Here is a 17,103-nt window from a genome sequence, read left to right as displayed (position 1 = left end):
TAGAATGTCAGATTTTATATGCATAATTTGTAAACTTAATTCGTCGTCTTGATTAACACCATCACCTGGATTTTGTGAACATTCAGGCCAAATCTCTAGTTTAAGGATAATTTTTTTCGGGAAGCTCTAGAAAAAGGATTCATAGACGCTATCCTTCTTTCTTTGATTAAAGAATAAAAATATTTTATTTCATTTGAAATAGTGACAAACATAAAACATGGATAGCTAAAACATACAAAACGTTATAAATTTAACAATGATAACTGGAAAAGATTAGGATGAAAACCCAGAATGTAAAGAGGCTTAGATTTATACTACAACGCATATAGGTCGGTTCTTATCGGTCGGTCTTTATCGGTTCATCCTTACAACACTATCAACACTTCTTAATAATGATCTCTGGCATAGATATATAAATTGTCACATATTTCAGAAAGGAGTAGTCATCTACGCATGAGAAACTACATCAAATATACGGAAAGGATATATAGTTTTAAACACTATATCATTTCATTTGTTTGAAGTACTGGATTAACAAAACATCTTTAAGAATTCCATGATATACTAAATAATGCAAAAATTTTTCTATAGAAAATTATTATACTTTCTTAATAGTATTCATTCTTAATAAAACTCTAATACTTACATTCATAACTTTATGAATTGTATATTCCTGTCGATGTCCCAAACTAACATTTAATTCCAATTTACCAGTCACAGGTTTTCCAAAGGTGTAACTGTTGAATAGTTTGAATAAAATCATAAAATTATATATTTATACATGAATATAATATATATAACATGAACAGAACGCGCGCGCGCACACACGCACGCGCACACACACACACACACACACACACACACACACACACACACACACACACACACACACACACACACACATACATATACGGCAGGCTTTATTCAGTTCCCGTCTACCAATTCCACTCACAAGGCTTTGGTAGGCCCGAGGCTATAGTAGAAGACACTTGCCCAAGGTTCCACGCAGTGGGACTGAACCAAGAACTATGTGGTTGGTAAGCAAGCTGCTTACCACACAGCCATATAAAGCATATGTGTGTATGTATATGTGTGTATGCGTGTATGTGTAGTTTGTATGGATAAGCATATGCACTGGACGTGCACTAGCGTTCTCACATAAGATGATTAACGAATTAATTATAATGTATGTCTGTATATATATATATATATATATATATATATATATACATATTTACACACACACACACACGTTTACGTATGTATGTATATACGTAAGTATGTAAATGTGCACACACACACACATTTGTTAAATAGTAAGGGATCACTTATTATTATTATTATATTATTATTATTATTATTATTATTATTATTATTATTATATTATTATTATTATTACTATTATTAGCGGCCCGCAGCTAGAGACAGCAGCAATTCTTCCATGAACGATAGATATAGAATCGCAGAACTTTTATTTCTCCAGGGCAAAAGTCAACACCAAGATTTAAAGCTCCCAAAATTCGTCTGGCACTTATTCTATATAGAAATGCCTTGCCCTTGGTTCTTATATGCGTATCTCTCTGAAAATCCACGGGCTATCAAGGATTATGTAAAGTATAATTTATCTCTGATTTGGTTTTCATATAAGAAGGCATGGATGACGAAGAGCTTTTTCAAAGAGTGGTTTGCAAATATTTTTTGTCATACTGTAGAAAGGTGCAGTGTAGAACAAAATATTCTCAACAAAGCATTGCTCCTTTTAGACAATATACCATGCCACCCAGTGGACCTAAATGAGCTTTTTGATAATGTGGAAATTGGAATATGTTCCTCTAAAATACAACATAATTTTTCCAGCCAATGAATCGAGGTTTGCCTGGTTTATCTGAGAACTTTCAAACAACTATTGAAAGCAATTGGCAGAAAGAATAAACCCATAGTTAGAAAGTTTTAGAGAGAGAGAGAGTCCAACGTAATGGATGTTGGGGAAAATATAGCAGAATCATAGAATGAAGTGAAACTCTTAACTTTAAATCGTGTGTGCGTGCATGCGTGCGTATGTGTGTGTATGTGTGTGTGTATGTCTGTGTGCGCATGTGCGTGAGTATTTATGGCTGTGCCCCATCAGCGCTTGGTAACCGGTGTTTGTGTGTTTACGTCCCCGTGTCTCAGTGGCAAAAGAGACCAATATAATAGTTACCGAGCTTAAAAGATAATAAATACTGAGGTCAGTTGGTTCGACTAAAGTTATTCAAGGCGGTGCCCCAGCATGGCCGCAGTCTTATGACTGAAGCAAGTAAACGACTATATCTATCTAGCTACATGCGCAATGTATTTGGATTTGATAACATGAACTAGAAGAAAAAAGTTACTCATATCATTTAGTTTTATAAATGAATAACTTACTGTGCTGTAACGTTGACATCGAAAGTTTCATGCAACAAATAAAGATATCCCATACTGAAGTCGACTATATGATGAGCAGCATCGACATTCACTTCAAATTTCGGTAATGCTAAATGGAAACGGAAGATGAGAACGTGAGAATATAAAGCGAAATCAATTGGCAAATACATACATAAAAACGCAGAACGTAAAAACGTACGAAATGCCGCTAAACATTTTGTCTGGCGTGCTAACGAATCTAGCAGCTCGCCGCCTTATTTTGAAATTAAATTATTATCAATTAAGAGTAAAAAAAAATATTTAAAAAAATTACTACTTACAGTATGAACGAACTTTGAAATATACGAAAGCCTCGTCCTTCTGCAAAAATGTGAGAAAAATATATCAATTGTAATTTATCGATTAGTTTTAGAAATATAGTTTTAGTGTGAGCTAAATGACACGCATAGACATGACACGTAGAAAATAAATCAAAGAACGTTCATTAATATAAAAATTTTAAATATCGTTTGTTTTAACATAGATTCATATCCCTAGTGGAAATATACATATGAATTTTATATATACACACGCCACACTTTAATCAGCAATGTGAGGCATCCCACCTCCTATGCAGCAGATATGCAGTAGAGCTGGCAGAATCATTAGCACGCCGAGCGAAATGATTTGGGGTATTCCGTCCGAGCTGCGTTCTGAGTTCAAATTCCGCCAAGGTCGACTTTGCCTTTCATCCTTTCGGGGTCGATTAAATAAGTACCAGTTACGCACTGGGGTCGATATAATCGACTTAATCCGTTTGTCTGTCCTTGTTTTCTCCCCTCTGTATGTAGCCCCTTGTGGGCAGTAACGAAATAAGATCTGCCTCTTCCTGCTACCCCCGACTCCGACATCACCCTCTCTCTCGTGTCCTCCGCCTGACAACTGTTTCAGCTTTACTACACCTGTTGCTTACCTTCCAGTTTTTTCTGCATTCATCTCCTCGTATCCCCACCTCAAGGTTTATAGATCTGTGAGCTGTATGGCGACCTCAACAATGCTGGTGTCACGAAAAATGCACCCAGTCCACGCTGTAACTTAGTCGGCGTTAGGAAGGGCATCCAGCCATAGACACCTGACTAAAGCAGATATTGGAGCACGATGCAGTTCTTGAAAGGAGACAGATTCTGTATCTTGTCAAACTGTCCAACATATGTCAGCATGGAAAACGAGCGTAAATTGATGATGAAATCAATGTGTATGCCCTAGCATGACCGATTTCTAATGACTGAAACAAATAAGAGATTATATATATATATATAATATATATATATATATATATTGTTGTTCCTTCTTGAGCCATGCCTGGCTCATAAGGGCCGGTTTCCCAGTCTCATTGGCGTATAGGTTCCCCACCTGGAGGGGACGCCGGTCCGTCGCAGGTGACCTGCAAGATGCAGGAAGGAAGAGTGAGAGAAAGTTGTGACGAAAGAGTCAGCAGAAGTTCGCCATTACCTTCTGCCGGAACTGCGTGGAGCTTAGGTGTTTCACTTATAAACACACACATCGCCCGGTCTGAGATTCGAACCCGCGATCCCTCGACCGTGAGTCCGCTGCTCTAACCACTAGGCCATGTGCCTGGTATAAGGTATACAATGTATAGCATAGCATATCCACAAAGGTGAAAGCAGCTTGTAGATTGAATCAGTTTAATATCTATATTTCTACACTTCCGTATCAAGACAACCTCCTCTTGAAAACCTTAGACTTCGAAAAACAATTCATTAGAATCAGGAACAACGATATCAAAATAATTCTGAAAGCTAGGAAATAACTTTTCTTTGATAATGCTTACTGATTAAAAGAGGCAGGACCAGCATACCCACTGCTCGACGTATCCACGGAGAGCCACAACGGGGATGAAGTCGCCGACCTGGTCTGTTAATTTATCCTAGATATCCTAAAAACCACACACACTCCAGTATTCGGTTCTGTACTGAGACGACTGTTAAGCAATCTTAAACAATATGAATAGCTTTGCCAGCGATAAGTTCAAGGAAAACCTTACAGGTATATTCAAAATATTTTATGTAAATGTAACTGTTGCCACGAACTTAACCAAAGGGAATACCTAATGAAAAAACTCTTAACACACCCAAATGTAATTAGGAATATCGTCACTGACATCGGATGAAGAATTTCTTGATTATCAGTGAACTGAGAGATTGCCATTAGGCAATTTGAACTCTGAAACTGTAGCGTTCAGTAATATAGGGAAATTCAACTTACCCCTTGACATATTTTGAAATGCCACGTTCCAGTAGTTGGTTTATCAGATAGTTGGAAACTTTTGGAAACAACACCTGAAACATAATTAAAGATTATTTTACTAAGTATAATTGCTGATATTGAAGGTTATAAATGCGATTATAGCCCGGACAGCCGTCGTTAAGGCGCATAACCAACCGTGCGTGTGTATCTGCGACAATGACAAACATTAACTGATTTTACTTAGGCGTAAGTACCACATGTAACATATTGAACCGTTATAAAGTGTTACATAGCTGTAGAATTAACAAGCTAACCATTGGCTCGCCGTCCAGAGTGAATTCACTTGTGCAAAAGGTTACCCATTATCCAACGGTATTGAGTTTTTTACTCGTCTTCTTAACGTCTCATACCACTCCTTTGTGAATCTAAGAGAACGGTGCTCATCTTAAATCAAGAACAGCTTTTGAGATGGTAAGGTTCAATTCAATGAAAGGATAACCCATATACGCATTCATACACAAACACACGCATATATATATATATATATGTGTATGTATGTATGTATGTATGTATGTATGTATGTATGTATATATGTATGTATGTATATATGTATGTAGGTTTATATACATACACACACACACATACATATATATATATATACATATATATATACATAGTTCTGGTAAAGTGATGCAATACACTTTTCTCAGTCAAACCGTCCAACCCAAACCAGCATGGAAAGCAGACGTTAAACGACGAGGACGACGACGTCGACGGTGATGATGATATATTATTTTTGTATTTAATTATATATATTTCATTCTTCCTTTTGATGAACAGAAGAACATTGCCGACACAATATTGAAAGCCAAAGCAATGAGATGCAAAATGAGTTATATTAATGAACTCTTATGAAACATTCGCATTCTCAAACTGAAGCTGTTATTTTCATTGCTTTGCAAATATTAAACATTGTAATATATGATATTATTAACAAAGGATAATATTTTTGAGCTCATATAAATGATTTCTACAAAGCCCTAATGTCCCCAATTTTCAGGCGAGCAGAATGAAATGGTTAGAAATGCGAGTGAAGTGAAATTGGTGCATCTCTGTGTCGAATTTGGGTTCCAAACTCAACTAATCTGGATCTTATTTTACTAACTTGCCCAAATTTTAAATAATTATTAAATAGATTAAGTGCAGGTTTACAAACCTGAGGGGCTGTGCTCATTAGTCCATTTTGCCAACATATTACCGTTTGGATCCTAAAACAAAAAAACATACATTGAAAACAGTGGTATTAAAATTGATAGTGTATTTTATATTGTTTCGAAAATTTGATACTTATTTCCCATCGCTTGTTTAAGTGAGACAGGTAGATTTAAGTGTTCTGTCAAGAAGAGGAAATCAGAACAAAACCTCTGAAGTGACTATAAAGTCAGTATATGTATTAAAACAAACGTTTTTGCTAGAAATAAGCAGGAAAAAAACGAAAGCTTACTTTTGTGTGTGCTGCTTATATCTGAGTTATACACTACAATAATATAACATAACGCGAATCTAGCAGATGTAGTATAGCTCAATAGTTCCTCAACAGTGTGTTTCCACACTTTAGGGTGTTATGATGTGTCTTGGACCTTGTCACAAAGCGATGATTTGACTTGTATTTCTTGTTTAAAAAGAATAAATTTGTCTTAATCTTCAATTTCCAGCATCATTTCGATTATATTGAAATGTTGAACAGAACTTTTTTTGCTTAGGAAATTCTGGAGGAGGGCATTTGAATTAATACAAACGAATGATAAAAAAAATTAACTCACAAATACAGATATATTCATTGGCTGCTGCACAGTTGTTAAGTTCATATTCAAACCAAAAGTACGCATACGAACTGAAAGAAAGTAGAATGTAAAATAATATGGACGTGTAATGAATGACAGACTGTTAGAACGATTTCACCAAAAATGCCTTCAACGCATTTTAAAAAATAAATGGGACTCTTTTACACCAGATACAGATGTCTTTGAGTCTGCAGGCATCACTTCAATTAAAAGTCAAATGAGATGGTCTGGCCATATTGTTCGAATGGCGAATGAACACACACTCAAACAGCTGTTTATGACGAGTTTGCAGAGGGGAAGCGCAATCGGTGTAAACCCAAAAAGAGGTTTAAGGACGGCATAAGGATTACCATGAACTCACTTGGAATGAATCAAAAGGCCATAGAAACCCTTAATTCAGATCGAGCTGGATGACGAACAAAAGTGTGGGGTGGAGTGAAAGCTTTTGAAGAGGCCATTATGACACATGCAAAACTCAGAAGAGGTTTAAAGAAGAATGTTGCAATCAAGAAGGTTAATCTCAGCGACCTTTTTGTGTTCACAATTTGTGACAGACCATGCTGGGCTCAAATCTCACTTGCGGACCCATGAAAAGCGAACTTTGCCTATATATCTGTGCACACCTTTCAATGCCATGTATGCCATAAGGTCTGCAAATCTAACGGAGGCCTGAAAAAACATTTTGATATTCACAAAGATCAGAACTTAACAGCTCTTGGTGTCCCAAATCAGTTATGTAATCTATGTGGGAGTCTTTTCAACACATTGTCTGGTTTAAAAAGCCACATCAGACGCCATGATGAATCTAAGGTGTGGGTACAAGAGATGGTCAGACTCTGCATAAGGAGTAGAAAATTACCATATATGTGTGTGTGTGTGTGTGTGTGTGTGTGTGTGTATTCAAGAAATTCGTTAATTTCTTGAAAATGGGGTCATAACCCCGAAATATTGATTACAAGGTAAGTCTACATTAATTCACATATTTGTTTTCTTGTGATTTACCTTGCATTTATTTCGCATTGTTTTCGCCTTACCCACGATCTTTATACAATATATTCTACACAATGCTTCACAGTAATTATATATATATATATGTGTGTGTGTGTGTGTGTGTGTGTGTGTGTGTGTGTATGTCCTATAAGTTCGTTTACGGGAAACGTGTTTAAGTATGCAAATAAAAGCCCCTATTTTATTACGCCGGCTACTGCTTAATATCAACTAGCAATAACAGTTTTATAGGGTTGTACTGAGCTGCACCGATATGATATAAAATAAATATAGTAATAAAAGTAGTAGTAGTAGTAGTAGTAGTAGTAGTAGTAGTAGTAATCCTCGGATGGATTTTACAAAAATCTCAAAGTATCACTACGCGCGTTTCCCCAAAATACATGTTTCTTACAATCATAGTCCATATTCCTGGGATGATTATAGTCCATGGGCATCGGTTGGATCATATTCATGTGTTCATTTCCTCAGGCGATATGGTATTAACGTTGAAACAGCGAATGTATACCTGAAGGTTGTTTACCAATTTTCATTTATGAAAAGGTTGATTGGGGTATGTGGGTAGTTCTATGTGTATGGTGATGTTAGACTTGTTTTGATATTTGTGTATGCTGATGTCGGGATGCCTGCGTACGCAAATATCAGAACAAGTGTTGGTTTGTTTAATTCCCCGTAACTTAGAGGTTCAGCAAAACAACCAGATAGAATATGCACCAGACCTTAACATAAAAGATTAAAGCTAATTTCTTTTCTTTCTTTCTTTCTTTTCTTTTTTGTCCTTTTGGGGTTCAGAAAAAATCTACAATTTATTGTATATGAAACAAAAGTGACATTTTTTTATCCAGAATTGCAAGCAGTATCTAAATATAGATATACTTAATGTTACTTACCCCACTGGCTGCTGCTGTAGAAAGGCCTGTCCAATTGTGCCCGAATTGCCTGCGTATTTAGTGTATATATGTCATCTCCTTTAGATATCCATATAGAAGTAGTTGAATTAAATTCAATAGCGCCTCTTCCAGTAGCTCTTATCTTTACTGAATAGTGCTCTTTTAGTTCAGGAGGCAACGTCTATGAATAAAGCAAAATATTTCATTAAATAGCAAAAATGAGATCATTATTTACATAATTTACATTTGACGGATATTTGTCGTCATCTTGTATATTGTTAATGCAACGTTTCGGCTGATATACCCTCCAGCCTTCATCAGATGTCTAGAGGAAATTTCGAACCTGGGTTCTTATTCCTAAGTTATTTTTTCGATGTGTTATTATTATTATTATTATTATTATTATGCAGGTCACCGCCTGGAATCGAACTAAGAATCTTGGGGTTAGTATCCCATGCTCTTAACCACTACGCCGTATGCCCGTATAATAATAATAATAATAATAATAATAATAATAACATTTTTCCCAAGGCACCTGATGAAGGCTGGAGGGTATGATGAAACGTATTAAAAACAAACAAGATGAGGACAAATTTCCGTCAAATGTAAATAATGTACATAATTCCTCAGCCCTTAAATATAGAACTGAAAAATGAGATCAGTTCTCAAAATTAAGGTGAGAGAGTGAATTTTTACCTTTTTTGTTTTTGTTTTCTATAATTTATGAGATGAAGGGATTAGGTAATTAATTGTTGTTACTTGTTTTATCGGACAACAGGTTAAAAAGTGCTAGATTCACAAATAAATGCTTTTAAACCACAATGATTTTTAAAATTATAAAAAATTTTTAAAGTAGCTAAAACAAAAATAATTTTTGATTCAAATGCTTTTAGAAAGTAAATGCAATTTTAACAAAGTTAAGCTAAATGATAGAAGGAATACAGCTGTATGAAGAAATAGAAGTAACATATAGACTTACCAGTTCCACGAACTTAGAGCTATCTGAAAATAGAAGTAACACATACAGATTATTTTGATCACATATCACATCATGCTTTTATTCATGTGACATTTCAAAACAATAATATTTATTTTTCCAGTCAGTTTCAACTGACACTGACACTTATATACAAGGAAAGTACACCGGAGTGAATTTCTGTTTATTTCCATCAGTAGGCATGAAACATAATATTTAAGCTTGTTAATAATGCCGTTTGTTCTGGGAGGTTTTTCTCCAAGAACGTAAGTAAAACGCATGTGTCTGGGAAAAATATAGCTTCAATGATCAAATAAAACCAACTCGGCTCATAGAGTTTTCAGCTTAGGCAATTTAAAATTAAGACTCGAAACATTTTATGTCTAAAGTTATCGGTTAATGCTTAATGTGAACTTGTGATATTCACTGTTTTCAAGAATCATTTCTCGCGAATGAAAGAAGAAAAGAGTATCAATCGGGAATCTAATCTAACTCGTAGACTAAGGTTACTGAGAGCTTATCTTTGATTATTGACTCACTGTGATAAATACATTAATTTATCACTTAACTACACAGTGAAAAGTATATAGAAGATTCAAATGGGATTCTATAATATTTACGCCCCTTTCAACAGAGGTATTGCTTCATCTCCTCTGACAAAATAAGAATAAACTATCATGAAATGACGTGAAAGAGCTTGCTACTTAATTTATATTTATTGGGTGATACTTCAATTAACCTTTGACTTTATATAACATAAAAACAAATATTTGTAAGTGTGTGGGTAAAAACAAACATTTGTAAATGTGTGTGTGTGTGGTGTGTGTGTGTGTGTACGCGCTTGATGTCTATTTTATTATATTTTTACTTAAAAACAACTAGCACTCCATCGGTTACGACGACGTGGGTTACAATTCATCCGATCAATGAAGCAGCATGCTCGTGAAATTAACGTGCAAGTGACTGAGCACTCCAGAGAGACGTGTACCCTTAACATAATTCTCATGGAGATTCCGTGTGACATAGAACGTGACAAGGCTGACCATTTGAAATACAGGTACTATTCAGTTTTGCAAGCTGAGTGGACTGCAGCAATGTGAAATAAAGTATCTTTCTCAAGGAGACGACGCACCGCCAGTAATCGAATTCATGACCTTATGACCGTAAGCCGAATACACTAACCACTAAGTTATGCACCTTCATTATTTTTACTTAAGACGAAATAAAGAATCTCACTCAATATCAGCTTTCTGAAAACCAAAAGAAAACTACTTCAAATTAACAATGATGAATTAGTCGTGGAAGTCTCATCATTCACCTATCTCGACAGCATCTTGCTTAATTGGGTAGCATATCGACATAAATTATGTCAACGTGTGAAGCCTCATTAAAAAGAAAGGAATGTCCACAGCGAAATCCGTGAGAATCCAAATCATTATTACAAAACATAGGATTGGACATGCACAATGGATACCATAGAGAAGAATATCCAAGCAGTTCTTGTACTCTGAATTTACAAAATGACATCACCTAAGGGGTACTCTAAAAAGCTCTCTATGTAGCTCCATTAAAAAAATTCACGCTCTTATTCAACATACAACCTAACAACTTCAAAAAAATTATCAAAAACAGAGAAGCTGAAAACTATATGTAGAGAAGCACGTATAAAGAGAAGGTCCCGTTTATGAACATATTCCACATTATTCCAGATTCTTTACAAAAACATTCTTTAACCATTTTTATGATACAGATTTATTCTAATATTTTATTGAAATATAATGGCGATGAAATTATGAACGCAATATATTTTAGTTATATTTACCTGGACTAACTGTCGTTTCAACTGTAAGATAAGTTTCATTCAGTCTGAAGACTTCGAACGTTATTGATTCCTCCTCAGTAGTTTTATACATCGTAACACTGATGTTGTTAGGCTTGCCATGAACAAAATTTCTTGGGACCAGAATCATATAGTGTCCTTCATCTCTGCAATAAAAAAGAATTCATTCATTGTTCACAGAATGTTTATGCTACTTTCTATTCATCATATAGATATATTTAGAATTTGTTCACCAAATATTTTTGACCTTGTGCCTAAATAAGAAAACTATTTAGAATATTGAAAGTAGTGTACAGTCTCAAAAACATCTATTTATGCATTTATCCATTTATTTATTTTTTGATCTGTTGCAGAATTTTGCGAAAATAGTAACGATAAAGATCTACAGAAAACTACTATTGAACAAATAATCCAAATCACACGGCGTCGAGTGCAGTATTTCTCACCTGGTGAAAACGTTCGTCTACTAAATGTAACTTTTCCGATTTGCTATGACCGAAATGAGCAGAACAAATGAATGATTTAATTATAAATTTTACTGCGCCGATGATGCTTACATTGATATAAATATATACCTTAAAATCAGCACATTTAAATAATTTTGTATCACTGTGACATTTGGGGATCACAGTAAAGTAACAGGATAAGCAACATTCTTGGTTTTACCATTTGGTGTGAGTATGAAGAGATTGTTGCCATTTCCAAATAATCAACGTCGGGCTGACCATGGGAAAAGCATTGCAGCTTGAAGTGAGTTCCAACAATTTTCAGTGATTGCCCTTAACTTTTGTTAATTGATATTGCAAAAGTAACTCTTACTGGAAATTGAAGTTTCTTGAATTCAAAGGGCATGTCTGCTGGAATAAGTGGAATTCTTGGAATAAACACATTTTCTCCTTTTCCTTGTCCATTGAGGATTGTTGCTTTCAATAGATGTGAATGCATTTGCCTGACAATCAGTCTTGTTCTATTGCACAGTTTTAAAGGATCTAGATTTCTCAAAAGCATGACTGAATCTCCTTTCTTCAATGTCAGTTTGTAAGAAGGCATTCCAGGAGAATCCATAGAGTTAAGAAACACAGCCTCATTGGAGTCCACAACAGTATCAATTGAGAAATAATTTTTTTCCTCAGTACTGATTGACTGCAAAAGTTTCCAACTAACAACCTCATCAGTTTCATTCTTTGGTGCAAGCATGGCTCTTTCACAAAGATGATCTTGAAAATTATGTCCAATGTATGGGTAAACCTTGGTAATCAACTCCTCATCGGTTTTGACCAAAGTGCCCCAGCCATTTGGAAAAGTGATGCCTCCATTACTGTCTTGCTGAATGCTTCCATTTCCCTGATCCAGTACCTAAGTTGCAAAATCTTCCAGCATCCAAATCTCTGAATAAACTGACTCTGCCGTAAGTCCGATCCGACCGGAAGTCCGATCTAGCCGAAAGTCTGATTTGGGCGGAAGTCCGATTTGGGCCGAAAGTCTGATTTGGACCGAAAGTCCGATTTTGGCAGAAGTTCGAGTTCTTTAATATTTCCCCCCGAGGGCTCCAATTCACAAAGTCTGTGGAACTTCGATACCTCACGAACACGAAACCTCTCACTCTCACTTGGGTCTAGTTTTAAATAAACTGAATTGAAAATATTTTTTAAAAATTCAGTTTTGTTATTACTTTAAATTGTGTTTAAATGAATTTTTGGAGTTCTTTTAAAATTTGAATTTTCAATTGTTACCATATAACAAATCCTCATCCAGATCTGATCCCAATGCTAGATGTTTAAGAACCAAATGAAGGGCAGATTTTCAATCCTGGGATCATCCTGATTTCAAAAAGGTATAATATGCCTTTGTAGAGCAAATGTATACTGTGATACTGGCGTCCCGGACTGACAGAATTTCACGTTTATTATAAAAGATATATATATATATATATACACTTCACAGGGGAGTGAATTAAAAATATATTTTGTTTGTTAGTAACGCGAAAGTGGTTGAATGGCAAAACAATAAAGCATTAGAAATAAATACTTTGCCACATTCCACGTTCGGGGTTCAAATCTTACGAGTTCAATAAAATAATACTGATGTGAAGTCGACTTCCGCTCCTACAAAATGGGTGGTCTTGCATCTGTATTTGACAATATTAACTACTTTTAGATTGAGGGAGAAACCTACATGAAATGTGCGGGACCATCCAAGATTGGTAAAATAGATACGGTTTTGTTAGAGATACAACGGGGTTTGGTGGCAGAATGCAAACCGCTGACTTTGTGAAAGTTTCTGGCTACAGATTTTTGTGAAATGTTTAATTTTAAATAAGACTTTAACAAGCAATTCTTGTAAAGTTTAACAGTAGATGTGTTGAGCCCATTATCTTATTTAGATTAGTTTTTGACGTAATACTTTCAAAATCACACCTAAACACGCACACACATACACATGCTATAAATAGGTATAAGTTATTATTTTCTCTGTAGACAGAAAGGGAATAACCGATGTCTGTTGAAACGATAATACATACTGAAACTAGTCAAATCATTCTCCTTTTCTGATCACTAATAAAAAACATTTGCTTTAACCAAATGTCTACTTTTCATATAGTAATGCCAAAACGGACGCAACCGAAAATTCTTGTTCATAAGTTTACATTACATTTGCACTTGTACTTCTATGAAGTGCTTCTATTAAGAGAAGGCATGGTTCAGTGGTTAGAGCGTCGGGCTCACAGTCATGAAATAGTGAGTTCGATTCTCGGACCGGGCTGAGTTTTGTGTTCTTGAGGAAACCACTTTATTCCACGTTGCTCCAGTTCACTCAGCTGTAGAAATGAGTGGCGATGTCATTGGTGGCAAGCTATATCGTCTTCTCCTTTGGATAATATCAGTGTCGTGGAGAAGGAAGGCTGGTCTTCCATAAACAACCTTGCCCAGACATGTGCCTCGCTATAGTCTGTGTATTGAATGTCATTAGTGTTAGAAATAATTATTTCATTGAAATCGATTCTAATATACAATTGGTTGATTATTTTATCAATCTTATATCCTAATTAAGTGACAATGGCTGAAATGTCGAACTCAACAGATTTTATTTTAGTTATTATGGTGATATTAAGAGAAAAAGAATTTCATTCGACTCTCAACTGTTAATACCATCTCCGTCGTCTTCAGAAAGACAAATACACTTTCCTCTTTTGCTGTTGTCTTTCTCCCAGATTTTTTTCATTATACATGAATGATCTCACCATCTTTTAAGATTGATTTCAAATTTTGGCACAAGGGCAGTAATTTCGCCGAGGGATGAGTCTACTACACCGATCTCAATGCCCAACTGGTACTTATTTTATCGACCCCGAAAGGATAAAAAGCAAAGTCGACCTCGGTGAAATTTGAACTCAGAACTTAAAGACGATCGAAATGTCGCTAAGCACTTTGCCCGGTATGCTAACAATTCTACCAACTCGCCGCCTTAGCCACCTTTTAAGATTAACGAGTAGATATTGTTCGCTAAAACATAGCTTATATTGGTTGATTGAAAACATGAACTGTACTGCTTTATCTGTAATCATATATTTAAAGGCACTTCTACAAAATTGAGATGAGTAGGTATTGTATGGATATTTATAAGTTCCAGATATTAGAACGTTAAATGTTGAAAGAATAGTATCATTCGCAAATACTAGCACTTGATAGATGGAAATAATGTGTTAAGGGAAAAGAAAAAGTGATAAAAAGTTTGATAAATACATTTCATCTCCTTGCACATTTGCAAAAAGGGCCATGGACAAAGCCCATAAAATAGCTAATCTCATCTTCATATTTCTCGCTGAAAATAAAAAAAAAGAAGAAAGAATGCAAAAATTAACTCGGCTTTCTGAATAATCGTCCAAAAATGAAACAACACAATACTGTTTAAAGGAAGTTCTAAAAGTAAAATAAACACAAAATAATAGAATAAATGAGTAACAAGGACGTTTAATCAATAAGAATGTAATTTAGGTCAAATACAGAAAAGTCAAGGATTATGAGGGTCGAGATAAAATCTGATAAAAGGAAAAAGTTTTAAAGACATTTGTAATGATAAAATAGAAAAGTAAACCATATCTTTACTAATGATATATCGTAGGACGTTATTTTTATTGTTGCTTAGTTACAAGTTAACTTCGATCGAGCAAACATGTAACCAAGGGTGTTTCAGTTATGGCCATCCTGTATTTCTTGTAAATAAGGGACCTTATTAGCAGAGTTGATATGGTATTGGATTAGCAATTCAAATCTAATATATATCGCTGACGATTCACTGTAGTTAAAACAAACATGAATAGATACTAGGATATGTGGGAATATTATCAGATATAGAGAAACCTCTGCATTCTTATTTGACCTGCTAGAAACTGTCAAGTTTCCTTCAAATCACTTTCGATCATCATAAACAAAGAATATATTGGACTGTTTTTTGTTTTTTTTTAATGATAAACAACATTAAATGGACACAGTTGCTGGAACAACTTTGGTCATAGGTGGACTTAATCAGGAGTGACGCAGGGTTAAATATTATTAGCAGTAACAATTATTTCCATATCATTATGTTACTACATTCTTACCCAAAATAGCAATCGCTTAGAAATAATCCAGCTTATATTTCCGTCTGTGTACAAGACAGTACGGATTCAAATTGAACATTATCATCCCTTAACCTCAATTTTCTTCATCATCTTACCTCTTCAGACAAGCGATGACAAATACTTGGAATAAAAATATTTTAAACAGCCTTGATTTTTACTAAGAGCAGAAAAGAAAGACTTTAGCTTATTTTATTTATAACTACCACTCTCACAATTATTATAAAGATCACCACAAAGACCAGATCTTTGGATTGCCATCTATTAAATTCCCAGCATTAACATCTGTTAATTGTTTTCTTGCTTCTTCTTTACTAATAGATACGCACCGTAGGATAAAATGAAAAGTCACCTTGCCAGAACAGGCCAGAAGTAGTTGCAAACTCGTGATGTCATATGTCGCTAGTTCAATTAGCTGGCTGGTAAAAATACTTTAAAATTACGTTTTGTTTTTGCTATTATTGTTTATTTATTTATTGTAATGTGATTTATGCAATATTTTATAGCAAAACTTCTGTATCGAAGTGATTTATATGGTATCTTGTGAAGAAGCTTTGCTAAAATTAAAACTCATACGTGGGCCATTAACTCAAGGTATTTCACATTTAATCTAGTCTCCAATTCATTAGAATAATTAATTAATTAAAATGATTAAGCATATATTTTAACTATGTATTCTTAATGTATGTATTAGAACTAGATGGATGAATCTATGGAATGTCCAACAATCAACTGCTGTGTTTCCGACCCCTGGTCAGTCAATCGTGATTGAAAAGTTATGTGACCAAAAACATTCCTGCATTACCAACTAAACTTTCTCCTAGTTTATCATGGGCTGTATTCCCCATATGTCATTCTTTGTTGCTATTATTTAGCTCAGATCATTCTTGATATATCAACGAATGATCAAAGTTTTTCCTACTGTAATTATCATCTTTCCAGACATAATGCACTTAATGTTTCTCCCGTTTTCAGAAATGTAACTGCTATGTCTGAAATTCGAACGACTTCGTAGAGACTCCCTCATTGGATCTTAACTGATACACTAAGGTGCATAACTCGCTGCTAAAAGCAGCAGCTTCATTATCAAAAGTGACTGATTATATAATCTTATTCATTAGCTTGCAATACTGAGTACAATATTTTTTTATCTCCTGGAGAGAGAGAGCTGCTTGCAGTAGATCAGGGCCCAATGAAAGGGAAGATTTATGTATCCCTGGCTTAACGTAGTAGTAATACGAGACAGATAACGCCTCTTTAATTTGGGAAAACAGGTT

The 17,103-nt window shown here is 35.0% G+C and overlaps 1 protein-coding gene across 3 annotated transcripts in view; it reads right to left on the bottom strand.

Moving 5' to 3' along the window:
- LOC115213260 (CD109 antigen) overlaps positions 1-17,103 on the bottom strand; it is a 60,728-nt gene that overhangs the window by 37,538 nt on the left and 6,087 nt on the right. For all 3 annotated transcript variants that reach the window (XM_036506461.1, XM_029782197.2, XM_036506466.1), the window contains exons 2-11: positions 14,952-15,030; positions 11,191-11,354; positions 9,372-9,394; positions 8,393-8,573; positions 6,477-6,547; positions 5,870-5,921; positions 4,672-4,745; positions 2,727-2,766; positions 2,407-2,515; positions 647-737 (exon numbers count right to left, since the gene is read on the bottom strand). In XM_036506461.1, the coding sequence (XP_036362354.1) occupies positions 647-737; positions 2,407-2,515; positions 2,727-2,766; positions 4,672-4,745; positions 5,870-5,921; positions 6,477-6,547; positions 8,393-8,573; positions 9,372-9,394; positions 11,191-11,354; positions 14,952-15,022 (876 nt within the window). In that variant the 5' untranslated portion in view covers positions 15,023-15,030. The remainder of the gene's footprint in view (positions 1-646; positions 738-2,406; positions 2,516-2,726; positions 2,767-4,671; positions 4,746-5,869; positions 5,922-6,476; positions 6,548-8,392; positions 8,574-9,371; positions 9,395-11,190; positions 11,355-14,951; positions 15,031-17,103) is intronic.

The sequence above is a fragment of the Octopus sinensis genome, linkage group LG1, assembly GCF_006345805.1.
Source record: "Octopus sinensis linkage group LG1, ASM634580v1, whole genome shotgun sequence".
Taxonomy (NCBI): domain Eukaryota; kingdom Metazoa; phylum Mollusca; class Cephalopoda; order Octopoda; family Octopodidae; genus Octopus; species Octopus sinensis.
Note: the sequence above shows the minus strand (reverse complement) of the source record. Positions and strands in the feature narration are given on the sequence as shown.